We start from the raw sequence: 27,020 nt of genomic DNA, 5'->3' as shown, positions 1-27,020 counted from the left end.
ATTATTTTTTTTTTTTTTGAGACGGAGTTTCGCTCTTGTTACCCAGGCTGGAGTGCAATGGCGTGATCTCGGCTCACTGCAACCTCCGCCTCCTGGGTTCAGGCAATTCTCCTGCCTCAACCTCATGAGTAGCTGGGATTACAGGCACGCGCCACCATGCCCAGCTAATGTTTTGTATTTTTAGTAGAGACAGGGTTTCACCATGTTGACCAGGATGGTCTCCATCTCTTGACCTCGTGATCCACCCGCCTCGGCCTCCCAAAGTGCTGGGATTACAGGCTTGAGCCACCGCGCCCAGCCAAAGTGTCATTATTACGAAACACTCTTTCCTGTAACAAATTTGTTGTAGGTGATGTTATATGTGCTAGTATTTTGTCAGGAACTGGAGATACAAAATGAAAACAGGGTCCCTGACCTCAGAGAAGTCCCTGTACAGTATACAGACATTCCTCAATTTAGGATGGGGCTATGTCCTGAGAAACCCATTGTAAGTTGAAAATATTGTAAGCTGAAAAAGCATTGAATGTACCTAACCTACTGACATCATCACTTAGCCTAGCCTACCTTAAATGTGCTCATAACACTTCTATTAGCCTACAGCTGGGCACAATCACTTAGCACAAAGCCTATTTTATTCATATATAAGAAAATATTGAATCTCATGTGATATTTTTATTTTTTTGAGACGCACTCTCACTCTGTTGCCCAGGCTGGAGCACAATGGTGCGATCTCGGCTCAGCGCAACTTCTGCCTCCTAGGTTCAAGCAATTCTCCTGTCTCAGCCTCCGCAGTAGCTGGGATTACAGCCATGGGTCACTATGCACGAGGTAACTTTTTTTGCGTGTGTTTTTAGTAGTGATGGGGTTTCACCATGTTGGCTAGGCTGGTCTTAAACTCCTGACCTCAAGTGATCTGCCTGCCTTGGCCTCTCAGAGTGCTGGGATTACAGGCGTGAGCCACCATGCCTGGCCGGATCTCATGTAATTTATTGAGTATTGTATTGACAGTGAAAATCAGAATGGTTGTAGAGGTACTCGGAGCACGGTTCCCAGTGAATGTGTATCACTTTCGTACCATCGTAAACTTTCTCTTGGGCGGGGGTCGGAGGGTAGGGGCAGGAAATAGGAAATGACCTGGAACCAGTCCTTGGCAGGCTTGGTTTCATCACTAAGCAGCAATGTCACCTCCAGCAAGACCCTGAACTCCCAAAATGGGCCCAAAATTCCCTACTCTATGTGGAAGTAAGCCCCTGTCCCTCTATGTTATAAAGCTACCGGAAGGAATGGTAAGCTATTATAGATGAAGAAATCAAAACACAGGCTGGTGTGGTGGCTCCTGCCTGTGATCCCCAGAACTTTGGGAGGCTGAGGCGGGCGGATCACCTGTGGTCATGAGTTTGAGATCAGCCTGGCCAACATGGTGAAACCCCAGCTCTACTAAAAATAGAAAAATTAGCTGGGCATGGTGGTGGTACATGCCTGTAGTCCTGGCTACTGGGTAGGCTGAGGCAGGAGAATCACTTGAACCCAGGAGGCGGAGGTTTCAGTGAGCTGAGATTGCACCACTGCACTCCAGACTGGGAAACAGAACAAGACTCCGTCTCAAAAAAAAAAAAAGAAATCAGAACACAGGAAACGGGATAGTTAGACACCTGAGTAGTAGATCTGCCATTCAATCCAGCAATCCGCTGCTGGGCATCTACCCAAAAAGAAAATAAGTCACTATATGAAAAAGATACTTGTGCACAACATATGTTTATAGCAGCACAATTCACAATTGCAAAGATGTGGAAGCAGCCTAAGTGTCCACTGACTAATGAGCAGATAAAGAAAATGTATCTGAACTATGGAATACTACTCAGCCATTCAAAGGAAAGAAAGAATGTCTTTTGCAGCAACTTGGATGGAGGTGGAGGCCATTATTCTAAGTGAAGTAACACAGGAGTGGAAAACCGCAAATTGTATGTTCTCACTTGTAAGTGGAAGCTAAATTATGAGTACGAACAGGCACACGGAGTGATACAATGGACTTTAGAGATTCAGAGCGGGAGAGTGGCCGGGGTGCTAGGGATTAGTTACAACACTGCTTGGAAAACTCGTGCACTAAAATCTGAGAATTTACCACTACATAATTCATCGCTATAACAGAAAAACACTGGTAACTCAAAAGCTACTGAAATAAAAATTTACAAATTTTAAAGACTTTTTCCTCATGATTTTTAATTAAAAATGACAAAGCAGGCTGGGCATGGTGGCTCATGCCTGTAATCCCAGCATTTTGGGAGGCCAAGACAGGAGGATTGCTTGAGACCAGGAGTTTGAGATTAACCTGGGCAATACAGTGAGACCCCTTCTCTACCAAACAAAACAAAACAAACAAGCAAAATTAGCCAGGTGTGGTGGCACACACCTATATTTCCAGCTACTCAGGAGGCTAAGGCTGGAGGATCACTTGAAGCCAGAAGGTTGAGGGTGAAGTGAGCCGTGATCACGCCACTGCACTCCAGTATGGGTGACACAGCTAGACCCTGTCTCTTTAAAAAATAAAAATAAAAAGACAAAGCAGAAAATGTTATCTTTCTACAAGAATCACAGACAGGAGGAGGAACACAAACTGAATTTATCTTAGCCAGTCAGCAATCCAAGGTCAGGGAAAGGCAGCTTTCCTTTGAGATCATCCCTAACGTGATTGTCTTAAAGTCATGCTTTGGTGACTCCAAAGTATAGGAAAAATAAGCAGCCCCCAACCCCTTCTGGCTGTGGGCCTATGTTTACCATGCCTGACCTCACTGCAATCCCACAAAGGTAGACGCTACCATTGCCACTATAAGAAATGAGAATCGAACTGTAAATTATCTGCGACTCAGGGAGGGCAGTGAAGCCCCCAGGCCCTTGGCAGGAAGTGATGGGGTGCAGGAAGGACTCTTCAGCCACAGCTCTTGGAGCAGGCCTTATCTCTTTCTCGGCTCTCCTCCTGCCCTGGCCCCTTCCTGGCTGTCCCAGAGCAATGTCGTGCCCACGGTAATTCACATCCATCTCCCCCTCTTCCCTTTAGGCTTTGCTCAGGCCCTGGGGACTGATGCTGCTTCAAGCCCAAAATGAATCAAGTTTTTTGGTAGGATGGGTGTTTTTAGAGCTCTGGGATTCTCCTTCCCCCAGCTTTGAACTCAGGGATGTCTGGTGACGGCATCTGAGAATCACAGCTCTAGAAGGCAGGGTGAGCATGCTGCTGCATGGGCCAGCCACACTCTCCAGCTGTGGGCTTGGCTGGGCCCAACTCACCTGGTTGGCCTGCCCAGGCCCATGGGCTGCCTCCAGAGCCTTGTACAGCCCCTCCGACATCAGCACCAGGAAGCCAGTCACCCCATCCAGTGGCTGTGCCCCATGAATTTCTGGCTCTGCGATGATTGGTTTGGACTTGGCAGCGCTATGGAGAGACAGTGGAGGGAAGAACTTTGCTTGGAACAGCCCCCAGGTGGATGCAGTTCTGCTTCGGGGAGGAATCTATACCCAGAATGTAAAATAAAACACATAACCCAACAAGAGGAAAAGAGAGAAGGTCGGAAAAAGAGACCCATTTTCTTTTTTTTTTTTTTTTTTGAGACAGAGTTTCGCTCTTGTTACCCAGGCTGGAGTGCAATGGCGCGATCTCGGCTCACCGCAACCTCCGCCTCCTGGGTTTAGGCAATTCTCCTGCCTCAGCCTCCTGAGTAGCTGGGATTACAGGCACGCGCCACCATGCCCAGCTAATTTTTTGTATTTTTAGTAGAGACGGGGTTTCACCATGTTGACCAGGATGGTCTCGATCTCTTGACCTCGTGATCCACCCGCCTCGGCCTCCCAAAGTGCTGGGATTACAGGAGTGAGCCACCGCGCCCGGCAAGAGACCCATTTTCTTACGGCAGCTGCTAAAATAAAACTTGGGAGGACCAGAAAAACTGGCAGGCAGCTGAGGTCAGGACAGCAAAGGTTGAATGCCTGATTCTGGCCCATTCCATACATCCTGTCTACAGGGCCTGGTAGTGGCAGGGCAGGGGGTGGGACAGCATGAGGGCTAGGTTATCCCTGGGAGCCCACTCCTCTAAGAGGGCAGGGTTATCCTTGGGGCCCAGTCTCTAAGAGGGCAGGGTTATCATTGGGAGCTCACTTCTCTAAGAAGGTGGGGTTATCGCTCAGAGCCCACCCCTCTAGGAGGATGGGGTTATTCTTGGGAGCCCACTCCTCTTGCTATCACTCAAGCTCCTCCAAAACAGGTGACTGAGACCCCAAATACTCTCCATGTGCACAGGGATCCTTTAGCGACTGGGTCAGAGTCATTACACATCAGCACATGTGTGTGCACATGGAGGTAAGTACTCGAGGAGGTGCTGGCAATACCACCCAGAAGAGCAGAGTCTAAGAACTTCCTGAGGGTCCATCAGCCAGGGCTGGATCCTGGCAGCTGTTATTACACAGAATGATGCCAGTCTAACTGCAGGTGTGCTGAATAAAGGGATGGGCACCTTTAATGACAGCAGTGAGGGGTATGTAAATGTATCTCCGAACTCATCAAGTTATATGCATGAAATATATACAGTTTGTGTAGGTCAATTACACCTTAAGGTTTAAAAAAAAAAAAAGAAAAGAGGGAAGGACACTTGGCAGGATACGCCAGAACCCGGGTGTTCTGAAAAGGATGCTGGCTCCTGGGCCCCATGACTGACACACACACACACACACACACCATGACACACACACACACACACACACACACACACACACCCATGTGTGTATATATACATGTGCACAGAGATTTGGGAGCAGGATACAGAAGAAAGTAGCCTCTGGGGAGGAAGCGAGTCCTAGAGCTTGGGGTAGGAAGACTTCCTTTCCCTGTATAGACCCCAGCACTGTCCCAAGTGTTTCAAGAATGGATGTACTTTCCAATAAAGGAAACAGAACCCCACAAATTAGGGACAAACATTCCAAACTCAATTGCCTAGATGGCGTGAGGGCCTGGAGTTTTAACATGCACTTTCCAGGCTGTGAGGCCTGGCTTCTGCTGATAGGAACTCTGGCTTTGGGAACAGCCCTGGCCACGACAGTAAATGCTGTGATTGGCATCACACGAGCGGACGTGCCTATTTCCCCAACCAACACTTCATATACAGGTTAGCCTGTGGTTAAAGACACATATTCCAAATTCAGGCTGCCTGAGTCCAAGCCCCATGACCAGGGTGGGCTGCCTGATGTCTTCATGCCTCAGTTTCTTCTTACGAAAATGCCTCTGGGGTGATGGTAGTGCCCACCTCAGGGGGCCTGAGTAGGGAGTGCATAAAAGCAGATATGTACCAAGCTCTGCATGGGCTTGGCACAACAAAGCCTCCTCATGATGACATCCCATTTTGCTGCCATGAGCACTGGGGTGATGCCCAGAGGAGGTGTCCTCAGGGGGAAACACACAATTATCTCACATCTCTGCTGCAGCCATGGGTAGCACCAACCAACAGGCCTGGTCTGTCCATCTCATGCCAACTCTGGCTTCCCCTGTCTCCCCTGTGGAACTGTTTGCTGCCCTCAGCTTTGGCCCAGCTCCCCAACTCTACCTCTTGTCTCTACAAGACCCAACTCCTGGCCTGCTGGGCCTAACCTGCCCCAAAGCAGCCTCTCTGGAGGAAGAAAGTTTGCTTGGGCTCTGAACTACTTTGACTGCACGTCTGTTGCTGGGGCCTATAGTCTGCATCTGGCCTAGGCCTTCTGGCCTTTTTTTTTTTTTTTTGAGACAGGGTCTTGCTCTGCTGCCCAGGCTGGAGTACGGTGGCATGATCACGGCTCACTGTAGCCTTAACCTCCTGGCACAATCAATTCTCCCACCTTGGCCTCCCTAGTAGCTTCTGGTCTTTCAAGTACAGGGGGCAGCTGGGCTGGACCTACCTGAGAAGGTCAATGTCCGTGTAGCCATATTTGACCTTGTAATCCCCGATGCGCCGGGTGCTTTCCTGCCCACAGATGATCCCCACCTGCTTGATCTTCCCGGCGTCCAAGCCTACAGAGGGAAACAATGCAACAATCTGCTCCTTGTTCACAAACAGGAACAAAAAGAGGGGGACAAAGATATGGCCATGGGAAGAAGGCAATAAAGACCCACTGAATAGGAAATGAAGACAACGCCGGGGTGCCTGGGAGAGCAGCTGACCCAAAGCCCCTGGTGCCCTCAGTCCCCATGCCCTTTAGAACACGCCTCACTCAGAGGCCTTCCTCCAGGCACTGCCCGGCATGGAGCAGCTTACCTGCATCTCCCTGCCTATCCCATGTGCCCCATGTCTGCCTGCAGCTCCCTGGGAAGGGAAGGGACAGCTCTGCAGCAGCTGGGCTCCCTGGACTTCTCTGGCCTCTTTCCATCTCCACCAATAAGTAAGTGTCTCCTGTGTGCCAGGCACTGCAGGAAGCATTTCACTTCACTAACTGAATCCTCCCAGTACCCTGAGGTAGGTTACTGCTGTCCTTATTACACAGGGTGGAAACTGAAGCACAGAAAACATAAGTAAGTTCCAATCGCCAACCAGAAAGCAGCAGGGCTGGGATCGAACCCCAGGCAGGCTGGCCTGGGAGCCCAAGGTCACAGTCCCTTCACTACATGCCTTGTTACCCCACCACCAGAGGGAGGTGAAAGGTGAGCCCACGGGATCAGCTCCTGCTCCCACCGACGCCTCGGGCAGGCATTCTCCCCACTCACCCAGCTGTGAAAGGCGGAAGAGCTCATCCTCGTTCTCTGTGGTGTGGTCCACGTTCAGCTGTGTCACCTGCAACCCATCCACTGTTGATTTGCATAAAAGTGCACGGTTTGTACCTGCGGCAGAATGTGAACAGTTAAGCAAAGACAAAGCACAGAGAGAAACAGGACATGCTGGGAAGACGGAGAAAGACGAGGCAGGCATCTCACATGTGGAAATACCTAAAAAGGGCAAAACAGGCTCAGACCAACAGGGTGAGTCATCAGTTAGGGACAGTTGATGATATGAAGGAATTGGGTTTAACTTTTTCAGTGTAATCATAGGATCATGATCTTAATCAAACAGTGAGCCCAGATCACGCCACTGCACTCCAGCCTGGGCGACAGAGTGAGACTCCGTCTCTAAAAAAAAACCAAACAAACCAGACCTCTTCTGTAGAGATACAGACTGAAATATTTATAGATAACATGACACAATGTCTGGCGTTTGCTTCAAAATAATGAATGTGAGGACAAAAGGCCACAGATGAAAGAAGGCTGGCCACAATTGATAACTGCTGAGGTTGGGGATGGGCACACGAACATTCATTAAGTATCAGTCACTCTATTATTTTACATTGTGGAAAATTTTCCATTAGAGTATTAAAAAAAAGGCAGCATCATCAGAAGGGTCTCTACAGAGTTCTTCCTACTGTAACCTGCACCTGTCCAGCCTTCTCACAAACTCCAGTGTCCCTGTCACCTAGCCCCATCTCGCAGCTGTTTATGGAGATGCTGGTTGGTATTTCATGACCAGGTAACCTCTTCCAGATGCAGTGGCCAAGGCCACCCAGAATGGGATGTGACTCATCCAGAACGAGTTAGCGGCAGAAGAGGGACTAAAGGCCAGGACGCCTGCCTCCCATCCGGTCCCTTCTCCCTTCCAGCTGGGACTGAGGCATCACTATGGAGAGGGACATATAAATGGCCTCAGGAAACCCTAGGTCTAAAGTGTGTGAAGAATCTGGAAAGCAGATTGTCAGATCACGCACTGACCTCTGCGGCTGGCCTCTCCCTAGCCCTCCCCACCCTGGGACAGGACGGGGCTCACCGACATTGGCAACGTAGAGCTTGTTGTTGAGAAGGACTGCCACAACGGCCATGGCCCCTCCTGAAATTTCCCTCTCCAAAGTTTTGAGTCTCTCCAGGATCTTCTGATACTGAGGAGGCAGCTGGTGCTGAGGGACCCCCTACAACCATCAACAGAGGGGTCAGGGCAGGACAGAACCACCTGGACCACCTCCCCAGCCCTCTCCCTTCCTTTGCTCTTAAGGGCAAAGATCTGAGGGCCCGGAGGACAGACAGACAGACAGTCCATGGCACAGCCAGGATGAAGCCTGCGCTGCAACTCTAGCGAAGGTTCTTCCAGGAAAGCCGGAGATGACCTGACTCACAGCACAGAGGTCAGCGCTACAGGTGCTAGTGGGTGGGTGATGTGAGCAGGTGGGTGACAAGGGTGGGGACCCATTCAGGTCAAAGGACCGCGAAAAGTCTTCCTCATGCCCGCCACTGCCCAGCCAATGCTGAGCTTTAGCATGCAGCTGCCTATAGCAGGGCGGCAAGGTCCCTCACCCATGGCCACCCACCAGTGTTCCCATTGAGAAACTGCTCCCTAACTCCTGCTGCTCTGGCTCAGTAATGTCAAGACAAAGTAGGTAAGTCCATGCTCCTTGCAAAGCTGGGCCCGGACTTGACTCCCCTGGGTGTGGGCTGGGGAAATTACCTCTGGCAGTTGCGACTGGAGGCTTGCCTTCTCAGCCAAGGCATCGTCAATGGACTCCAGGAAGCTCCTCTCTACCACATCGAAGGCCTGGAGGGACACAGGACAGGGCAAAGACTGGCTCTAAACACCGCCATCACTGGTGCTAAAATGCCCCCTATGAAGAACAGCAACAGGTTCACTGTATTCACTGCAGGTCCTCATGTGATGGGGCTTTCCACATGTCAGTTGTGCCTCCAGCCCGGCACTGCAGGGCACCGGCTGCTTCTTGCAGATCCATGTCTTTGACAAAGCCCTTCAGCCCCATAGGGGTGCGTAGCCAACAGATGCGGCACTCAGAGGGCTTGGAGGCAGCAGACAGTGCGCAGGCTAAGAGCAAAGGCTTGGAGTAGGCCCAGTTGGTGTGACCTCTGGACACCTCAGTCTCATACAACTGAGGTTATGTGTTCCGAGGGTAAGTCCAGCCTGGCACTCAGCATGGCACCTGCTCCGAGAAACTGCCAGGACTATGACAGCTCCTATGATTACTATGACTTCTTCCTGGGAGGCTTCTGTCAAACCCTGCTGGCCCTGGGACACTGGTGACACTGACAACTCCCCCGGGTGTGAGATCTGCTGAGAAGCACTGGCCATGGAGCCTGAGGTCATGAAGGGCAGGAAAAGGCTGGCACCACTGTTCTCTGGGAACAGAAGCCCATCCTCTCATCTAAAATGGCCCTGAGACATGCTCCTGAAAGGAGATGCCAGGAGGAAAATTCCCAACAGCGCAAGCAGAAAGGTGAACCAGCCAATGATGGCAGCATCCCTCAAAAAGGGGAGGCAGGGTCTTCCCTGAATGCCCAGGTGCACCTGGAGGCTGAGCACCTGGCTACATGGGAAAGAAAGGGGTAGCTCTGAATGACCCCATTCCGACCAGGCCTTGCCCTGCTCCTACTTCACACCGCTCTCCAAGCTCACATCCCTAAATCCCGCCGTCTCCAGCAGTACCTCCCCTGTCAGCTCTGCCAGCCACTGAAGGCCTGCTGCTTGCTGGCTGGTCCTGGACTCCTATGGAAGGGGCCCCTAGGCTGGGAGCCGCTTCTCTACCAGGGTGAAGGGGCCGGCAGGATCTTCACACCAACCCTGGTAACATGCTAGAAGTGCAGGGCCCAGGCCCTGGGGGTGGAGGATGCAATGGAGCCAGGTTACTGCCAGCCCCAGCACCATTACCTGCAGCAGCACGCGCCGTACGTCGGCCTCAGCGTGCTCAGCATTCAGCTGGCCCAGGAGGAGCTCCGCAGATAGCCGCTGGGCCACAAAGTTGGTCACCCGGTTGCCATCGTAGCCGTTGAAGACCCCATACAGGAAGCAGTTGTTCTCACTCCTGGCAGTGGGAGAGGGCAGAGGGAGGACTGAGACCAGGGTCTCACACGGAGGTGGAAGGAGAAAGGGAAAGGAATTGGGGGAGGCTAAAGCTACAGCAGCTGCAGCTTCAGGCACTGACCTGGGTCCCCCTGCTTTGGGCATCACTTCACTCTCGTGGCTATGACCTTCTGGGATACCCTCCTCCCCATGCTCACGCTACCCCATCAGAGCAGGCCCTTGGCTGGTCTGAAGTCCAGCAGTATAAAGGACAGCAGCAGAGGCCACCTCCCACAGGCCACATCTCACTGGCAAGCCCATATAAGAAAGCTGCAGTCAGTGTCTTTCCTTGCTTGCAAACTAACCAACTCCCTGGGCCCAGGACCAAAATGCTGGCACACACACCTGAACTTGAGCCAGCTGTCCTCTGGCGGGTGGCTCTCGGTGCCCTTGCCATCAGCAGAGTAGCTGCGGTTGGAGGCTGAGCCAACCCCAGAGAGATGGCAGAGCGGAAGGTCGTCTGTCCAGCTTGGCTGCTGCTCCTGGGGAAGGACACCAGGAAGCCATGAGGCACCACTGCTTCTGCAGGGCAGACCCCACTTCATCTTCTTCTTCTGCAACAAAAACCTAGCGGGCCCGCAGCCCTACACAGAGGGTTCCACTTCCTTTGGGAAAACAATGATGTTTATATGAACAGACACCTGCAGAAGGTTTGCTGTTTTTATGGCTGGTCTACAAACTAGTTCCCCAGGAAAACAGAAAGACTCCAGCATTCCCAAATGCAAGGCGCAGCAATGGCCTCCAGGAGTGAGCTGTTATGAAGCCTAGTGAAACACAAACAAACGTCGCAAACTCTTGACAGGAAACTCTTTGGGGCCCCCACTTCTGACTGCACTGGCTCCAAATGCACACTGCAAAGGAATCCCTTGGGCACTGGGTGAAACTGCAGGCTGCAGGCCCCACCCTCAGAATGACTGATCTGGGCAGGGCCCAGGACATCTGCAGCACAGGCTGCTCCCCACTAGTGATGCTTTCAGGTGACCTAAGACCCACCCTAGAGAAACTCTGACTTGTCACTCTCTCTGGCACTGGGGCCTCCAAGTACCAGGGAGAGTGACTGAGACTGGCTTATATGTTGGAGTTTATGAGCTAGTTTGTAAGACATCCTCAGGCCACCCCGACGTCCCCTCCCATCTCACCTGCCACATCCTTCTCTCCCAGTCCCAAATGCCTGCAGGCCTGTCCATCCCCTGCTCTTTGCCTCCACGTGAACACCCTCCTTCTTCTTGCCTAGCAATTCTCCACGTCCTTCCAGACTCTCTGGTTCAGGAGTCACCACCTCCAGGAGGTCTTCCTTCAGGATGACCCTCCCTAGGACTGGCTGATGACCCTCTCACGTACCCCGACTGCACCCTGATCCCAGCACCCTGGCCTGCCTGCAACACCCACTCCACCCCAGGGGATCTCAAACCAGGCTGTTCAGCATAATCACTGCAGAGCACTCACACGGTCCAGGCCCTGGCCCTGGCCCTGGCCCAAACACAAACTCTGAATTTCCCAATCTCCCTAGGGTACACCCTGAGCATCTGTATTTTTTTAAGGCCCAGGAACAACTTTGATGCAAGGCCCAGGTACAATTTCCTGCCCCAGATCTGGCCTCCCACCTGAGAAGTGTGCCTTGTTCACAAGGGCACTCCCAGGACCATCATGCAGAGCTAGAGCAAACTGGAATAACTGGGAGAACCACAGCAATTTCAAAGAAAATAAAATTTGTATTGGCTGGGTGCGATGGCTCACACCTGCAATCCCAGCCTTTGGGAAGCTGAGGAGGGTAGACCATTTGGTGTCAGGAATTTGAGACCAGCCTGGCCAAACGTGGTGAAATCCCATCTCTGTCTCTACTAAAAACACAAAAAAAGCCAGGTGTGGTGGCAAATGCCTGTAATCCCAGCTACTGGGGAGGCTGAGGCAGGAAAATCACTTGAACCCAGGAGTCAGAGGTGGCAGTGAGCTGAGATCATGCCATTGCCCTCCAGCCTGGGCAACAAGTGAGATTTTCAAAAAAAAAAAAAAAAAAAAAAAAAATACCGTATTGAAAGCTTTATTGAAATATTAAACAAACACAAGCTAGAGCAATCAGATAAGAGAAAGAAACCAAGGGCATCCACATTGGCAAGGAAGATGTTAAATGATCCTTATTTGCAGGTGACATAATCTTGTATTTGGAAAAACCAGACTCCACCAAAAAACTATTAGAATTGATTAAACAAATTCAGTAAAGTTGTAGGATATGGAATCAACATACAAAAATCAGTAGCATTTCTATATGCCGACAGTGAAGAATATGAAAAAGAAATCAAACACACACAGATACTGGGTGCACCTTCTTACAAGTTATTGTTAACAGTCTTCCAGAAACGATGTGGAAATCGCTTCAACAGGCTTTTGCAATTAAAAAAAAAAAAGCCTGTGGTTAGCCTTTGTGGCAAACTGTAGCTTCTGTTAGTCATATACTGACAGGAGTGACTTCATTTTTTTTAATTTTAATTGCTTTTATTCTGCATTTATCTATTTTGGTGCTTTAGTTCTACATTTTGCACCCTGGAGCAACTTCTGCAGGGTGTGGGAGTTTGTTTTATTTTTAAATTAACATGGAGTAAAACTGGCTTTTGGGGCATGCACATCTATGAATGCTGACACATGCAGAGATGTGTGTAACTACCACATTCTCAGGATACAGGGCAGCTCCACTTCCAACGCACTCCCTTCCCTAATCCCTAGCAACCTGTTTCCCACTGCTCTGGCTTTGTCTCTATAAGCATGTCACATTAAAGACCAGGTACAGTGGCCCACGCCTGTAATCCCGGCACTTTGGGAGGCCAAGGGGGGTTGACCACTTGAGGTCAGGACTTTGAGACCAACCTGGCCAATGTGGCGAAACCCTGTCTCTACTAAAAATACAAAAATTGGCAGGGTGTGGTGGTGCACACCTATAATTCCAGCTACTTGAGAGGCTGAGGCATGAGAATCACTTGAACCAGAGAGGCGGAGGTTGCCATGGGACGAGATCGCACACCACTGCACTCCAGCCTGGGTGACGGCGTGAGACTCTGTCTCCAAAAACAAAAAAAGAATGTCACATAAATGAAATGATGCAGTAAACATAACCTCCTGAGACTGGCTTTTTTCACTCAACATTATGTCTCTAAGAATCATCCAAGTTGCTGGCTTGTGTACACCAACAGTCTGTTTTTCTCTTCTGCCGAGTAATATACCATTGTTCGGCTGTAGAATAGTTTGTTTATCCATTCATTTACTGAAGGACACTTGGGCTGTTACATTTTTTGCAACTACGAAGAGATGGGCTATAAACATGCATGTACAGGTTTTTGTATGAACGTTAACTTCATTTCTCCTGGGTAAATACCTAGGAGTGAGATTGCAGGGTCATGTGGCAAGCATATGTTTAACTTTGCAAGAACCTGTCAAACCGTTTTCCAGAGCAGCTGAACCATTTGCATTTTCAGTGTTGAGTTCCCGTTGTTCCACATCCTCGCCACCACATGGTATTGTCTCTTCCTTTTTCTTAATTTAGAAATTCTACGAGGCGGTAGTGGTATCTCGTCGTGGCATTAATCTGCACTTCCTAATGGCTAATGATGCTGAGCATCCTTCATGTACTTATCTGGCACCTACTCACCCTCTCTGGTAAAGTGCTTCTTTCCATTTTTTGCGCATTTTTAAATCAGGTTATTTTCTCAACTATTGTGTTCTGAGAGTTCTTTCTATTTGTAGCTTAGCATTTCGTTCACATAGTAGTGTCTTTTGCAGAGCAAAAGGTTTTAGTTTAGATGAGGTCCATTTAATCCTTTTTTTTTCTCTTTCATGGTTCATGCTTTTGGAGTCATGTTCAGCCCCAGATCACAAAAAGCTCCTATGTTTTTTTCTATAAGTTTTATAGTTTCATTTAGATCTGTGATCCATTTTGAATTAATTTCTGTATAAGGTAGGATGGAGGTTTAGGTCCATTTTTTTTTCATTCTGATATCTAATCATTCCAGTACCCTTTGTTGAAAAGACTAGCTTTCCTGCATTGAATTGTGTGGGTTTACTTCTAAACACTTTTCTGTTCCTGTGATCAGCATGTCTATCCCTCCACCAATACTACATTCTTCATTACTGTAGCTTTATTATAGTAAGTTTTAAAATTGGCTAGTGTGATTCTTCTAGCTTTATCGTACTTTTTCAAAACTGTTTTGTCTGTTTGAGTTCCTTTGCCTTTTCATATAAATTTTAGAATTAGCTTGCTTATATCCACAAGGCTTGTTGGGATATTTATTGGAACTGTTTTAAATCTACAGATCAATCTGGGGAGAGCAGACATTGTCCCTACGTTGAGTCTTCCAATTCATTAATATGATGTGTCTCTACACTTATTTATGTCTTCATTAGATGACTTTTATTTTTATTAACACAATATTATGAGGTCTGAAAAGCTACTAATGCCTTCTAATAGCCGTTGAAAACAGACAATATAACCAAAATCTACTAATAGAAATGGAAAAAAAAAAGGAGATGAAATGGCAATAAGTGCTAACTGAACCAAGTGTGTCACAACCATATTAAAAGGAAAAAAAAAAAAAAAAAAAGGCCGGGCTCGGTGGCCCACACCTGTAATCCCAGCACTTTGGGAGGCTGAGGAGGACGGACCTGAGGTCAGGAGTTTGAGACGAGCCTGACCAACATGGAGAAACCCTGTCTCTACTAAAAACACAAAATTAGCAGATGTGGTGTTACATGCCTATAATCCTAGCTACTCGGGAGGCTAAGGAAGGAGAATCGCTTGAACCTGGAAGGCAGAGGTTGCAGTGAGCTGAGATCACACCATTGCACCTCAGCCTGGGCAACAAGAGCAAAACTCTGTCTCAAAAACAGAAAAGCAAGTTGGAAAGGGAAATAATAAGGGCTGAAATTCTGCTCAGCTCCTCATGATACCAGGAATTTTAACGCTTTCAGTTTAAGCAATGTCAAAAGAAAAACAACTGGCCCAACGAAGTGGCTCATGCCTGTAATCCCAGCACTTTGGGTGGCTAAGGTGGGTGGATCACTTAAGGTCAGGAGTTTGAGACCAGCCTGGGCAACATGACAAAGCCCCATCTCTACTAAAACTACAAAAATTAGCCAGGCGTGGTGGTGTGCACCTGTTATCCCAGCTACTCAGGAGGCTGAGGCAGGAGAATCACTTGAATGCGAGAGGTGGAGGCTGCAGTGAGCTGAGATCACACAACTGCACTCCAGCCTTGGTGAGAGAGCAAGACTCCATCTCAAATAAAGAAAATGAAAAACGGCTTCACAGCAACACAAAATTGGGTCTAGCTCTAATCTTAAACTGTCTCATTTTAAAGCAAAATAAACGTTTATGTTAACATAAATGGGAACTTAGTCTTTGGGACCCACATGTGACATTATGTGATTACAGTACATTATATCACTACAGACATTCTTTCAACAGATATCTGCTGAGCATTTGCAACAGTCTGGCACTATTCTGGGTACTGGGGATGTAGAAGAGAAAACAGAGAGGTTCCTTATTTGAAGCATCCCTTCCAGGGAGAGAGAGAATTCAAACACATAATACAACAATAAACAAGGCAATCTCAGACAGGGCTACGTGCCAGGGAGAAAACACACCATGGTAAGGGACACAGCGTGGTGGGGGTGGGGGGGCGGCTCTTTTAGATGAAGTGGTCAGAAAAGCAGACCTCTGTGAGAAGGCGACCTCTGAGCCAGACCTGAATGACTATGGGTGGTGACCTTCCAGAAGGCAGAGAAGGAGCCTTCCAGGCAGAGGGAACAGCACGTGCAAAGACCCCAAGATGGAAAAAAGCATGTTAGGTTTACGGAAGCTTGAGAAGGCGGTGTGGCCTCTCTGCCAAGCACAGGGGAAAGAGGCTCGACACCGTGTTTGTAAATACATGAGCACGTACGTGCCTGGGTGGGAGGGCTGTACAAGGCGTCTGGGCCATGGCAGTGAGTTAATAACCAGGGAATTAATTATTTTTCAGGTAACTGATATGTGGCCAAATATCTCCTATGTCTTAGACCTGCTTAGTATATTTCCATGCCAGCGAGCTCACAAAAGTCTCCTGTAACTGGGCAAACATACTTCCAAAGGTAGCTCCTTTTCTAGTCTCTCCTGCCACCAGCTGGAATGAAATTAAATATGAGGTGAAGCAGAAGCACAAAAGCATGTCCCCAGTCAAGAGTATCCCATGAAAAGATGGGCAAATAAGTCAATATTTAGCACCCCAAAGTGCCACAGGTGTTTTAAAGCATGGGAGGAAAAGACATTTATATTTCCTAGAGCCCTGTGATTAAAAATGAGATTAAGATGGATTGAACTTATCCTCTGATACGAGATGAATAGTATTAACACAAATGTGTTGCCCACATCGCACAACCTGTCATGGATGCTACAATCACAGTACCTCCTCTGCCAGTATCTAACTCCTAGAAGGGATAGACACAGGCTTCTAAGGACTTGATCTTTCTAACAAATCCATACTTTCCAGTAAAAAATAAATATCACCCAAGCAACTTATGGACTTGTTCCACATTAGACATACACTATTAAAAAGGCCAGTGAAATTGTCTTCCACAAGTAAAGAAAGAAGCTCAAACAGGCCACTGAGGAACTTGCCATGCTGGTGTGCCATGGCACAAGAACAATTCATCTAAGAGCGTTTCACAGCAGGAAACCAGGAGTAAGCTGATGATCTACTGATCACTGTATGCTCCACCATATGTGGCTGATGTGGGAACAAAAAACTTTCCCAAACCAGCAAACCTGTGTATCTGATAGCGGTCAATCTCCTGAGCATGCGCCTTGTTCATTAAGTACTTGTGAATAGTGTCTAGATACTTCAACTAAGTGCTTTTTTAGGAAATCTGATTTTCATAATGTTGAGGCAGTAATATTTTGGGAATTTATTATTTTATAAACTGGCCAATGGTGTTTGAATCACCAGGTATAGACACTAGAGCTATTGTTTATCTAGTGGATAAACAAAGTCTGGTCCATTCTTGGTAAAAAAAAACACTCCAGAAAAGAGACACTGATGGCTCCTTTCTGAACATGCTACTCTATGTATACTTCAGTCCTAATGCTGGCATCTTACTCAGTGGGGAATGCCTCACTAAGATCAGGGCCATAACAATGCTGCCCACTCTCTCCATTACTTCACACAGAACTGGAGGTGTTAGATCAGGCAGTTAGACAGAGGAAAGAATGAGAGCATGAGAATTGCAAAAGAAGTCAAGTCATTTCTACTTGCAGTTGATATGACAGTACACCTGGCAACCCTAAAGAGTCAATGAAAAATTCGTTTTTCTAATGCAAACAGTAAAAGAAATCAGTTAGGTGGCAGGATAGAAAATCAAAGTATGCAAATCAACAGCTTCCATATACCTAAGAAAAGATGAACATGTAGCCTCGACATGAAATAACAAGGTCCTTTTCCTGTGAGTTTCTATCATGTCTGTCTCCCCCAACCAAACTACTATAGAAGATTGTTTTAAATCTAAGTTTACATCAGTTGGGCCGGGTGCTGTGGCTCACATCTGTAATCCCAGCATTTTGGGAGGCCGAGGCAGGCAGATCACGAGGTCAGGAGATTGAGATCAGCCTGGCCAAAAAGGTGAAACCCTGTCTCTACTAAAAATACAAAAATTAGCTGGTCATCTGGTGGGCACCTGTAATCCCAGCTCCTCAGGAGGCTGAGGCAGGAGAATTGCTTGAACCCAGGCGGTGGAGGTTGCAGTGAGCTGAGATAGTTCCATTGCACTCCAGCCTGGGTGAGAAGAACAAGACTCTGTCCCAAAAAAAAAAAAAAAAAAAAAAAAAAATTTATCAGTTGAATTATATCTTAATGCATTCATCCCAGCCTTCCAGACTGTGGCCAGTTTTGAATTTTGCCCTTTGACAATTAACAATTTCAGCTGTGTATCTTGTACAGACACGGCCTTCTACACACTGTTCCAAATGCTCTCTAAAAATCTGTCACCAGAACAAAAAGCATGAGAAGCTAACCCACCACTGGCAGGAGGTGTCCACACTAAACATAGAAGGGAAGGAACACCTCCACCAAACATCTGACCTACTTGAAAAGCCAAATAAATGTATTTTGGGGGCCTCAAACGAAGAAACTGTTGACCCCAGAGGTAAAGTCACAGAGACAAGCACACACTTTAAAACAAACCAACTAGGCTGGGCGCAGTGGCTCATGACTGTAATCCCAGCACTTTCGGAGGCTGAGGCAGGTGGATCACGAGGTCAAGAGATTGAGACCATCCTGGTCAACATGGTGAAACCCCGTCTCTGCTAAAAATACAAAAATTAGTTGCGCACAATGGCACGCACCTATAGTCCCAGCTACTCGGGAGGCTGAGGCAGAATTGCTTGAACCCAGGAGGCGGAGGTTGCGGTGAGCTGAGATCGTGCCACTGCACTCCAGCCTGGGTAACAACAGCAAAACTCTGTCTAAAAAAAAAAAAAAAAAAACACCAACTATTTCTATATATGCACCTTGTTATTTTACCTTGTTCAAAGTTCTATTTATTGGCTGTGCCTGGTGGCTCACACCTGTAATCCCAGCACTTTGAGAGGCCAAGGCAGGTGAATCATTGGAGGTCAGGAGTTCGAGACCAGCCTGGCCAACATGGTGAAATCCCACATCTACTAAAAATACAAAAATTAGCCGGGCATGGTGGTGGGTGCCTGTAGTCCCAGTTACTCAGGAGGCTAAGACAGAAGAATCTCTTGAACCTGGGAGGTGGAGGTTGCAGTGAGCCAAGATCATGCCATTGCACTCCAGCCTGGGCAACAGAGTGAGACTCTGTCTCAAAAACAAACAAACAAAGTTCTATTTATTTCACTTTGGTGCTCTTTAAAGTTCCTAGTCAATCCGTCATGGCCTTCTATTAAAATAAAGAAAGAGGGCCGGATGGGGTGGCTCATGCCTATAATCTCAGCACTTCGGGGGGCCAAGGCGGACAGATCATGGGGTCAAGAGAACAAGACCATCCTGGCCAATGTGGTGAAACCCCATTGCTATTAAAAATACAAAAAATTAGCTGAGTGTGGTGATGGACGCCTGTAGTTTCACCTACTTAGGAGGCTAAGGCAGGAGAATCACTTGAACCTCAGAGGTGGAGGTTGCAGTAAGCCAAGATCACACCACTGCACTCCAGCCTGGCGATATAGCAGTGGAGTGCTATAAAATATAAAATATAACAAAAAATATAAAATAAAATAAAGAAAGAGTAAGAAAAAAATTATCCAAAGAAAATATGTAAAAGTACCCATGGTAAGGCAAAGCCTGCCCTATTCTGTCTTTTTGAGTCCTCTCTACCTTTAAGGTCCTGCTCAAATCCAACTAGTGCCAGAGGCCCATGATTCCCAAACCTCAATCATCCACTCACCATCTTCAAGAAATTATCATTCACTCTAATGATTTTTGCCTTTTTTTTTTAAAAAAAAAGAGACATGGTCTTGCTCTGTCACTCAGGCTGGAGTATAGTGGCACAATCATGGCTCGCTGCAGCCTTGAAATCCTAGACATCAGCTATCCTCCTGTCTCTGCCTCTCAAGTAGCTGGGACTACAGGTACACCACACACCCAGCTGATTTCATTTTGAATTTAAACTTTTCCAGTATTACAGGTGGAAAACCAGTATTACTTGGCCACATCCTGGACGATAATAAAAAACAATACAAAGTTATTCACTTTTAGCTGAACCTAATGCTGGCTACATTGCTGGAGCCCTGTTCTCTGTTTAAAAGTGGGACTGGAGTTGGATCAGCAAGTATCAGAAAGATGTTAAGGACATACTAGGATCAAACCAAGGGTTTTTTTTTTTCTTGGTATCATTAGAAAGTCTGAGAGAAAATGGAAAAGCACATAGCCTTCTTAGTTTGTAAGATTAGGTTTGTTCGCTGCACCAAACCACCTCACCGTGTCTGAGACACTGGGAAAATACTGCCCAAAACCATGGGGCCCTCCCCTGAGAAACCCATCCCAGTGGCTTCACTGTGCCTGCCGGGCGCCCCACTCTCTGACCATTCACCAAGTGGCCCTGTGGCCACCCTCGTGCTGTAGCCTGGTATTGTTAGTTAGATTACCTCATTCCACCAATTTGAAGACCAACATTTTCCACATGTTAACATCTCTGGAATTGGTATGTTACAAGTAAATTAGCAATGAGTTCTCTTTCTGAGTGATACACAAAACAGTGATGTGTCCTTAAAATATTGGTGTCTTAGATCCAATGACACATGGGCAGTTTCTCATGTAATTCGGGCACTCGCTAGACACTGATTCACTAAAGTGGCCGGAGAACCTCAGGAGGCTCTCACAGTGTGGGAGTGACAGTATCTGGTCCTCTCTGTGTTCCCAGTGGACTCACGCTGCCATGGCTGAGTGGGCTTGGATCGTGTTCTCCCGTCTCTTTCTATCTCCAAGGATTAGCCATACCGAGCGTCCACTGCTGATTCCATTAAAGCCTACAGGACTGCCAAGTCTCTCGCTTCCTTCCTCCACATTTCTGAACAATTTTCAGAAAGGTCATGTACTTTCTGTTCACACAAACCACCCACCCCTCCACCCCTGCACACCCTGATGCATACTTTCTCCCACGCCCCCAAATGCCAGGCCTGCCAGCACCAGCCGCGAGTGGCGCTGGAGCGCAGGGAAAAGGAGTCTGCGAGAAGCTGAGAAGGGGGCGTCTCTCACGCAGCACAGCCTCATCGTGGAGCCACTGCAGCACACACAACACTGAACACAGGACTTAACTCTTCCTTGTCTGAGAAATGAACCGCTCACAAGAAGTTTCACAAAAATACAGTAAGAAGCCTGTTTCAAAAGACCTAATTTCGACTTGATTTTGCGAAGGAGTTTCCAAAATTCATGCTTTGGTATGAAAAGCTTCTATAGTGATCCAACAGTATTTAACCCATCAATGCCTTTACAGATACCCTGTGTGTGATGCAAGCATTTGCTCCTCATGTACAAACGCGTCCATGTCACGTAATAGTTCATAAAGTCCATACACAGACTCGTCTCGAACTCCTGGGCAGCGGAAATGGACAGAGAATGGTTCCAAGCTCAGGCCACAGCTTGAATATCAAATTATGGTATGAAAAGGCCAAGTGTTTTTGTGGTGAAAACACCCAAATTCCTTAGGGGCAAAAAGAAAGCTCAGAAAGGGGGACTCACATCCCCAGGAAGAGGGCTCAGGACAGGGGAGCGGCAGACCTTTCTTTCCAAAAAGCTTTTGAGGCCCCAAAGCCCTCACCACCTCTAACCTTCTGGATGACCCACTTCTCAGAGACCAGCTCCACTCCTGGCCCCCACTTCTTCCACTATGGTTTTCATGGAAGGTTCTCCATGTCATCATCCTAAAGAGCTCTCATTCATTCTTAAAGGGGCTAATAATAATTGTGGCCACTTCCTGTGTGCTAGGGCAACAGCTGGGTGTGCACAATGGGGACAGGTGGTGCCCTAATAGATCTTTTTATTTTAGTGGTTATGTATTTATTTTAATATACTTGAGATAAATTACACAGCTAGCACCTGTGATTTCAGATATAATTGCTCAGGACATGTTTAAGTTTAAAAAATTGATTTTAAGCTTACTTACTTTTTTTTTGAAATGGGGTCTTGCTGTGCCACCTAGCCTGGAGTGCAGTGAGGGGATTGAGCTTCTGGGCTCAGGCAATCACCCCATTCAGTCTCCCAAGTACTACAGGTACATGCCACCATGCCCTGCTATTTTTTTTTTTTTTTTTTTTTTTTTAGAGATGAGATCTCATTATGTTGCCCAAGCTGGTCTGGAACTCCTGGCCTCAAGTGATCTTCCCGCCTCAACCTCCCAAAGTGCTGGGATTCTACACATGAGCCACCATGCCTGGCCTGATTTCCTTTTTTATAATTAAGTAACCGTACAGGCAAAATCAAACTCTTGATCTCCCCTGCCCCAGGGTGCCCCTCTTCCAGGGCTCCCTCACCCAGTAAATGGCATGACTGTTGTTTAAACCAAAACCTTAGAGTCCTTTTTTTTTTTTTTCTTTTTAAGACAGGGTTTCACCATGTTGGTCAGGCCAGTCTTGAACTCCCGACCTCAGGTGATCCGCCCGCCTTGGCCTCCAAAGTGCTTGGATTACAGGCGTGAACCACCACGCCCAGCCTAGAGTCCTTTTTGACTCTTCCTCCTTTGTCACACACCCCACATTCAATCCATCAGCAAATCACGGCAGCTCCTCCTCCTCCAAAACACAAGTGGAATCTGATACTTGCCACCATTCCTCTGCCATGCCATGGCCAAGCCACCGTCTCGCACCTGGATGACTCTAGGAGTCTCTTAGGAGGTCCCAGGCTTCCACTCTTGGCACTCAAACACAAAAGAGGGATTTTTCTCCAATCATACATCACATCACATCAGGCCCCTACTCCACCTGCTCCCCATGAAAGCTTCACATCACATGAAAAGTGGAATCTAGAGGCCACATCAGGACCTGTGAAGCTCGGCGTGGCCCCCAGCTTCCTCAAGCCTCAGCTACTCCCATGCTCCCCCAAGGCACTCGACCCAGCCGCACCAGCACCCCTGAGGCTCCTGAAACAGCAGCCTTTGCACCTCCTGCTTCCTTGTACAGGAACGCTGCTCCCATTTCCCCCTTTTCATCTCATCAAATATAGAGAAGAAGTCTTCCCCTACCACCCTGTCCAAAATGACCCCCCACCAGTGCTGTGTGTGAATCCAGACTGTTCCTCACAGCACCACCTGATGCTGTAGTTTAGATATTATGAAATCACAGGTAATCTGTATCTGTTCACTGCTCAGTGTCTGTCCCCCCTTCCTAGATCATCAGCTCCACAAAGCAGTGTCTCCTGCACCTACAAGGCACCTACCATATAGTGAGTGCTCAGGGACATTTAAGGGAATGAACAGCAGATATTCACTCATGGCAGCACTGAAGGTAATAATTTATGGTTAGCGTGCAACCAAGCCAGGCTAGGAGGGGAATGTGTCAGTTCCTTTAATACCAACAATACTCCCAGGAGTCCTTTTGGTTTGGAGAAACTAAGGCTCAGGGATGTAAAGTGATTTGCCCAAAGCCAGTATGAGACTAATAACATTTTATCAGGCTGAAAGGTCTGAGTCCTTTTGAACACATCAAGCTTTCTTTAGAAGCTCTTTGCAGCTGTGCACAGTGGCTCACACCTGTAATCCTAGCACTTTGGGAGGCTGAGGCAGACAGACTACTTGAGGCCAGGAGTTCAAGACCAGCCTAGGCAATGTGGTGAAATCCTGTCTCGACTAAAACTACAAAAATTAGCTGGGCATGGTGATGCACACCTGTAATCCCAGCTACTTGGGATGCTGAGGCACAAGAATCACTTGAATCCAGGAAGCAGAGGTTACAGTGAGCTGAGATCACACCATTTCACTCTAGTCTGGGTGAGATCCAGTCTCCCCCACAGCCCCCACAAAAAGCCTTTTGCTTCAAAAGGCCTTTCAAGGTGCCACACTGCCTGTAGTGATGTTTCACCAAGCACTCTACCAAGTGGCCCAGCACACCATTCCAAATGCCATTCCTGCAAGCCTCCACTGACCCAGAATCAGGCCACTCTGCAGCCCCTCAACACATACACTTGTACTACTAATTGTATTTAACTTGTGAAAAGCTTAATGAATACATGCACACATATTTAAACACCTGTCCTTAGCTGGGTGTGGTGGCTTACGCCTATAATCCCAGCACTTTGGGAAGCCAAGGCAGGACAATTGCTTGAACCCAGGATTCGAGACCAGCTGGGCAACATGGCAAAACCCAATTTCTAGGAAGAAAAACAAAAAGAAAAACACACGTCAAGAAAGCACGCGCACACACGCACGCACACACACACACACACACACACACACACCCTCCTGGAATGGGCCTCCTCTCCTCTGCTTGGCAAACTCCTATCATCCTTTAAAGCCTCTAAAATTCTCTGCTGCTTGCCCCAGGGCTCTTGACACAGGTCTACAATGACACAACTGTGCCTCAGGTATTGTACCAGTGGCATATGCTCCTTCTCCCAAGCTGGTCTGCTAACACAGCGAGGGTGGGCACCACGCCTCATTCATCTTTGCCCAGTAGCCGCAGACCAGCAGCTCTCACAGCCGTCTCTGAATGCAGGTGTCTGAGCTGAGCTGCTCTCCCGAGACTTGAGACAGTGGAGGTGACATCAGCAAGCCCCACAACCCACCTGGAGATCCGTACACCCCGTGAGAAGGGATGTCCTGATCGTCATGACGGTGGAGGGGCCTTTGGAGGACATCACTGCCATCCCTTTGCCTTGCACCAAGATGCAATGTGTTTAGAGCTAACTATTCTTTCTTTAAAAGAGGCCACCACCACCTGGAGAAACACACTCTGGGACTGGTAGAGCTGGCTTTCTCTCTAACACATTTCCCTTTGGTTCCATCACATCTAGGAGGGAGGGAATCTGGCAGCCACCTGCTCTACATGACCCAGGTGGCTGCTCTCTCTCAGTAAGCCAACTCAGCCTGTACCATTTACCTACCACTTTCCATCCACTTTCCTCTCAATGTCACAATCCAGCCAGCGTTTCCCAAATGGTAACTACAGTGGGGACATTTATACAGGGTTCTTGCCTTCTGGGAGCTTACAAACCAGAGGGCCAGCCCTCTAAAGTCAGTGCCAACTCAGTAACAAGACAGACCTGCTTGGCAGTAATAAAAGAAAAGGGCAGCAAGGGTGTGGAGGGGAAGAAAGCAATCCCCACTGGGGAGACCTGGGAACTGTGCTCCTGGAAGAGTAATTTCAAGGCCCTGCTTCCAGGTTATCCCTGAGCCAATGTCTGCTCACCTCTGTGAAGCCAAGGCCTAGCACTGGCTTGGCTACAAACGTTTACTCATTCTTTCACAAATATTTATTAAGTGCCCAGCACGTGGTGGTAGGTGCAAGGGACACAGCGGTTAACAGGAGATCACAGGTCCCTGTCTTCAAAGAGTTTACTTTTTAGCACAGGAGGCAGACAAGTCCACAGGCAATTCCAACAGAGTGCCATGAACAGCGAGGACCCAGGAGGCTGGCACCCTACCCTGGTAGGTCAGAGTAAGCCACGGTGCCAACATGTGTGTCCATCTATGTGCACATGCGTGTCAGAGGACGCAGGGCCTGGAAGACAGCGCCAAACCCATGAGAGTCCAGACTGGGGATAGGGACGAGTCTGAAGACGATCCTTCCACTCAGCGCTCTCACCTTAGGAGAAGGAAACAGGCTGAGGGAGACACAGTCAGAGCCATGACCAGAACCCAGTGACCGCCGCCCAGGGGTAAGGGGATTTCTGGAATCACACTGCCTGATTTTAACCCTGCCTCTGATACTTACCGGTTGTGTGGCCTTAGGCTAACGACCACCTGTGTGTCTCAGTTTGTCGAATAGGAATAGCACGGCAGCACCTAGCTCATGGGGCTGCTACGAAAATTAAACTGACAAATGTAAAGCAATTAGCACATCGCCGGGGATGCAGTCAGCGGTACACAGAGGATGCTGCTGCTGTTATCACTGCACGACTGCTCGGTGCCACAGTGGGCTCGAGACTCGGGTGGCTCTGCCGCCGCGCGCCGTGTTCCCTTCTGGCTCTAGGAAGCTCCCGCCCTCCACGACCGGCAGCAGCAGCCCACAGCCCTGGCGCCCTTGACCCGGGGGGCCGGACTCTGGGGGCCGGGCCCGCCGCGCGCACGCGCCCCGGCCTCGGGAAAGAGGGGGCCAGCCCGAGGAGAGGAGAGGGTGGCGGACACATCCCACCACCGAGAGGGCAGCGGTCCAAAAGCGGAGAAGGAGCCGTTCCTGCACCCGACAGTCCCCCCGCCAGGCTCCCAACCCCAAGCCCGGAGAGCGGGCCGGTTCCTCACACTCTGCAGCAGGCTCCTCCTCTGCGCCGCCATCTTGGAGGAACCCCGGCGGGCGCGCCCGCCTCCCCGCAGAGCAGCGAGTGGGGCGGCTAGAGCGGCCCGAAGGAGGCGAGGATGGCCGCGCTGCCGGGGAGCATGCGCCCAGCGCCACCCCACGGCCAAGGGATGGAGCCGTAGTGGAGCGTGTGCGCAGGCGCGCTTTTGGACTTTTCTTTTCTTTTGTTTTTTGTTTTTTTCCCGGGCCGATTGCTCCTCACCCATCTTTATTTTTTATTTTTTTAAGACGGGGTCTCACTCTGTCACCCAGGCTGGAGTGCGGTGGCGCGATCACAGCTGCCTGCAACCTCTGCCTCCCGGCCTCAAAGGATTCTCCTGCCCCAGCCTCCCGAGTAGCTGGGATTACAGGCATGAGCCACGACGTCCTGCTGATTTTTGTATTTTTAATACAGACGAGGTTTCGCCATGTTGGCCAGGCTTATCTTGAACTCCTGAGGGTTCTTTGTGAACACATGTGGGGCAGGGGAGGAACAATTCATTTACTCAGCAAATGTTCACTGGGTGACCCTGCCTGGCTGTATAGTGGGTACTGCAGCGAGCAAGACAAACCTTCAAAAAGCTAACATTTATTTTATTTTATTTATGAGACGGAGTCTTGCTGTCTCCCAGGTTGGAGTGCAGTGGCGCGATCTCGGCTCACTGCAACCTCTGCTTCCCGGGTTCAAGCAATTCTCCTGCCTCAGCCTCCCGAGTAGCTGGGATTACAGGTGCCCGCCACCATGCCAGCTAATCTTTTTTTGGACAGACAGGGTCCCGCTATGTTGGCCAGTCTGGTTTCAAACTGCTGCCCTAAAATGATTCTCCTGCCTCTGCCTACCAAAATGCTGGGATTACAAGTGTGAGCCACCCCACCCAGCCTTAAATGTTAACATTTTAATTGGAGAGGACAATATTTACATATATAAGACATTCCAAGTGAAGTTTATGGATGGTGGCATGGAAGTGAGGTGTTAGTTGGCAACACGGAAGAGCAGGCAAGGTGGAGGGGACACTTAGTGCAAAGAAAGGGTGCCTGTGGGTTCAAAAAGCTTGCTTGTCGGCCAGGCGCTGTGGCTCACACCTGTGATCCTAGCACTTTGGGAGGCCAAGGCGGGTGGATCACCTGAGGTCAGGAGTTCGGGATCAGCCTGGCCAACATGGTGAAACCATGTCTCTACTAAAAATACA

The 27,020-nt window shown here is 48.7% G+C and overlaps 1 protein-coding gene across 1 annotated transcript in view; it reads right to left on the bottom strand.

Annotated features, from left to right (window-relative positions):
* The window catches only part of TAB1 (TGF-beta activated kinase 1 (MAP3K7) binding protein 1), a 32,288-nt gene extending 6,386 nt beyond the window's left edge, over positions 1-25,902 (bottom strand). The window contains exons 1-8 of the mRNA XM_032267109.1: positions 25,797-25,902; positions 10,218-10,354; positions 9,681-9,834; positions 8,475-8,561; positions 7,803-7,941; positions 6,716-6,829; positions 5,914-6,025; positions 3,283-3,427 (exon numbers count right to left, since the gene is read on the bottom strand). Of these exons, the coding sequence (XP_032123000.1) occupies positions 3,283-3,427; positions 5,914-6,025; positions 6,716-6,829; positions 7,803-7,941; positions 8,475-8,561; positions 9,681-9,834; positions 10,218-10,354; positions 25,797-25,829 (921 nt within the window). The 5' untranslated portion in view covers positions 25,830-25,902. The remainder of the gene's footprint in view (positions 1-3,282; positions 3,428-5,913; positions 6,026-6,715; positions 6,830-7,802; positions 7,942-8,474; positions 8,562-9,680; positions 9,835-10,217; positions 10,355-25,796) is intronic.
* Positions 25,903-27,020: the final 1,118 nt, after the last annotated feature.

Source organism: Sapajus apella, unplaced genomic scaffold, assembly GCF_009761245.1.
Source record: "Sapajus apella isolate SASKATOON/1434 unplaced genomic scaffold, GSC_monkey_1.0 scaffold166, whole genome shotgun sequence".
Lineage (NCBI taxonomy): Eukaryota > Metazoa > Chordata > Mammalia > Primates > Cebidae > Sapajus > Sapajus apella.
This window is presented reverse-complemented; position numbering and strand designations above follow the sequence as displayed.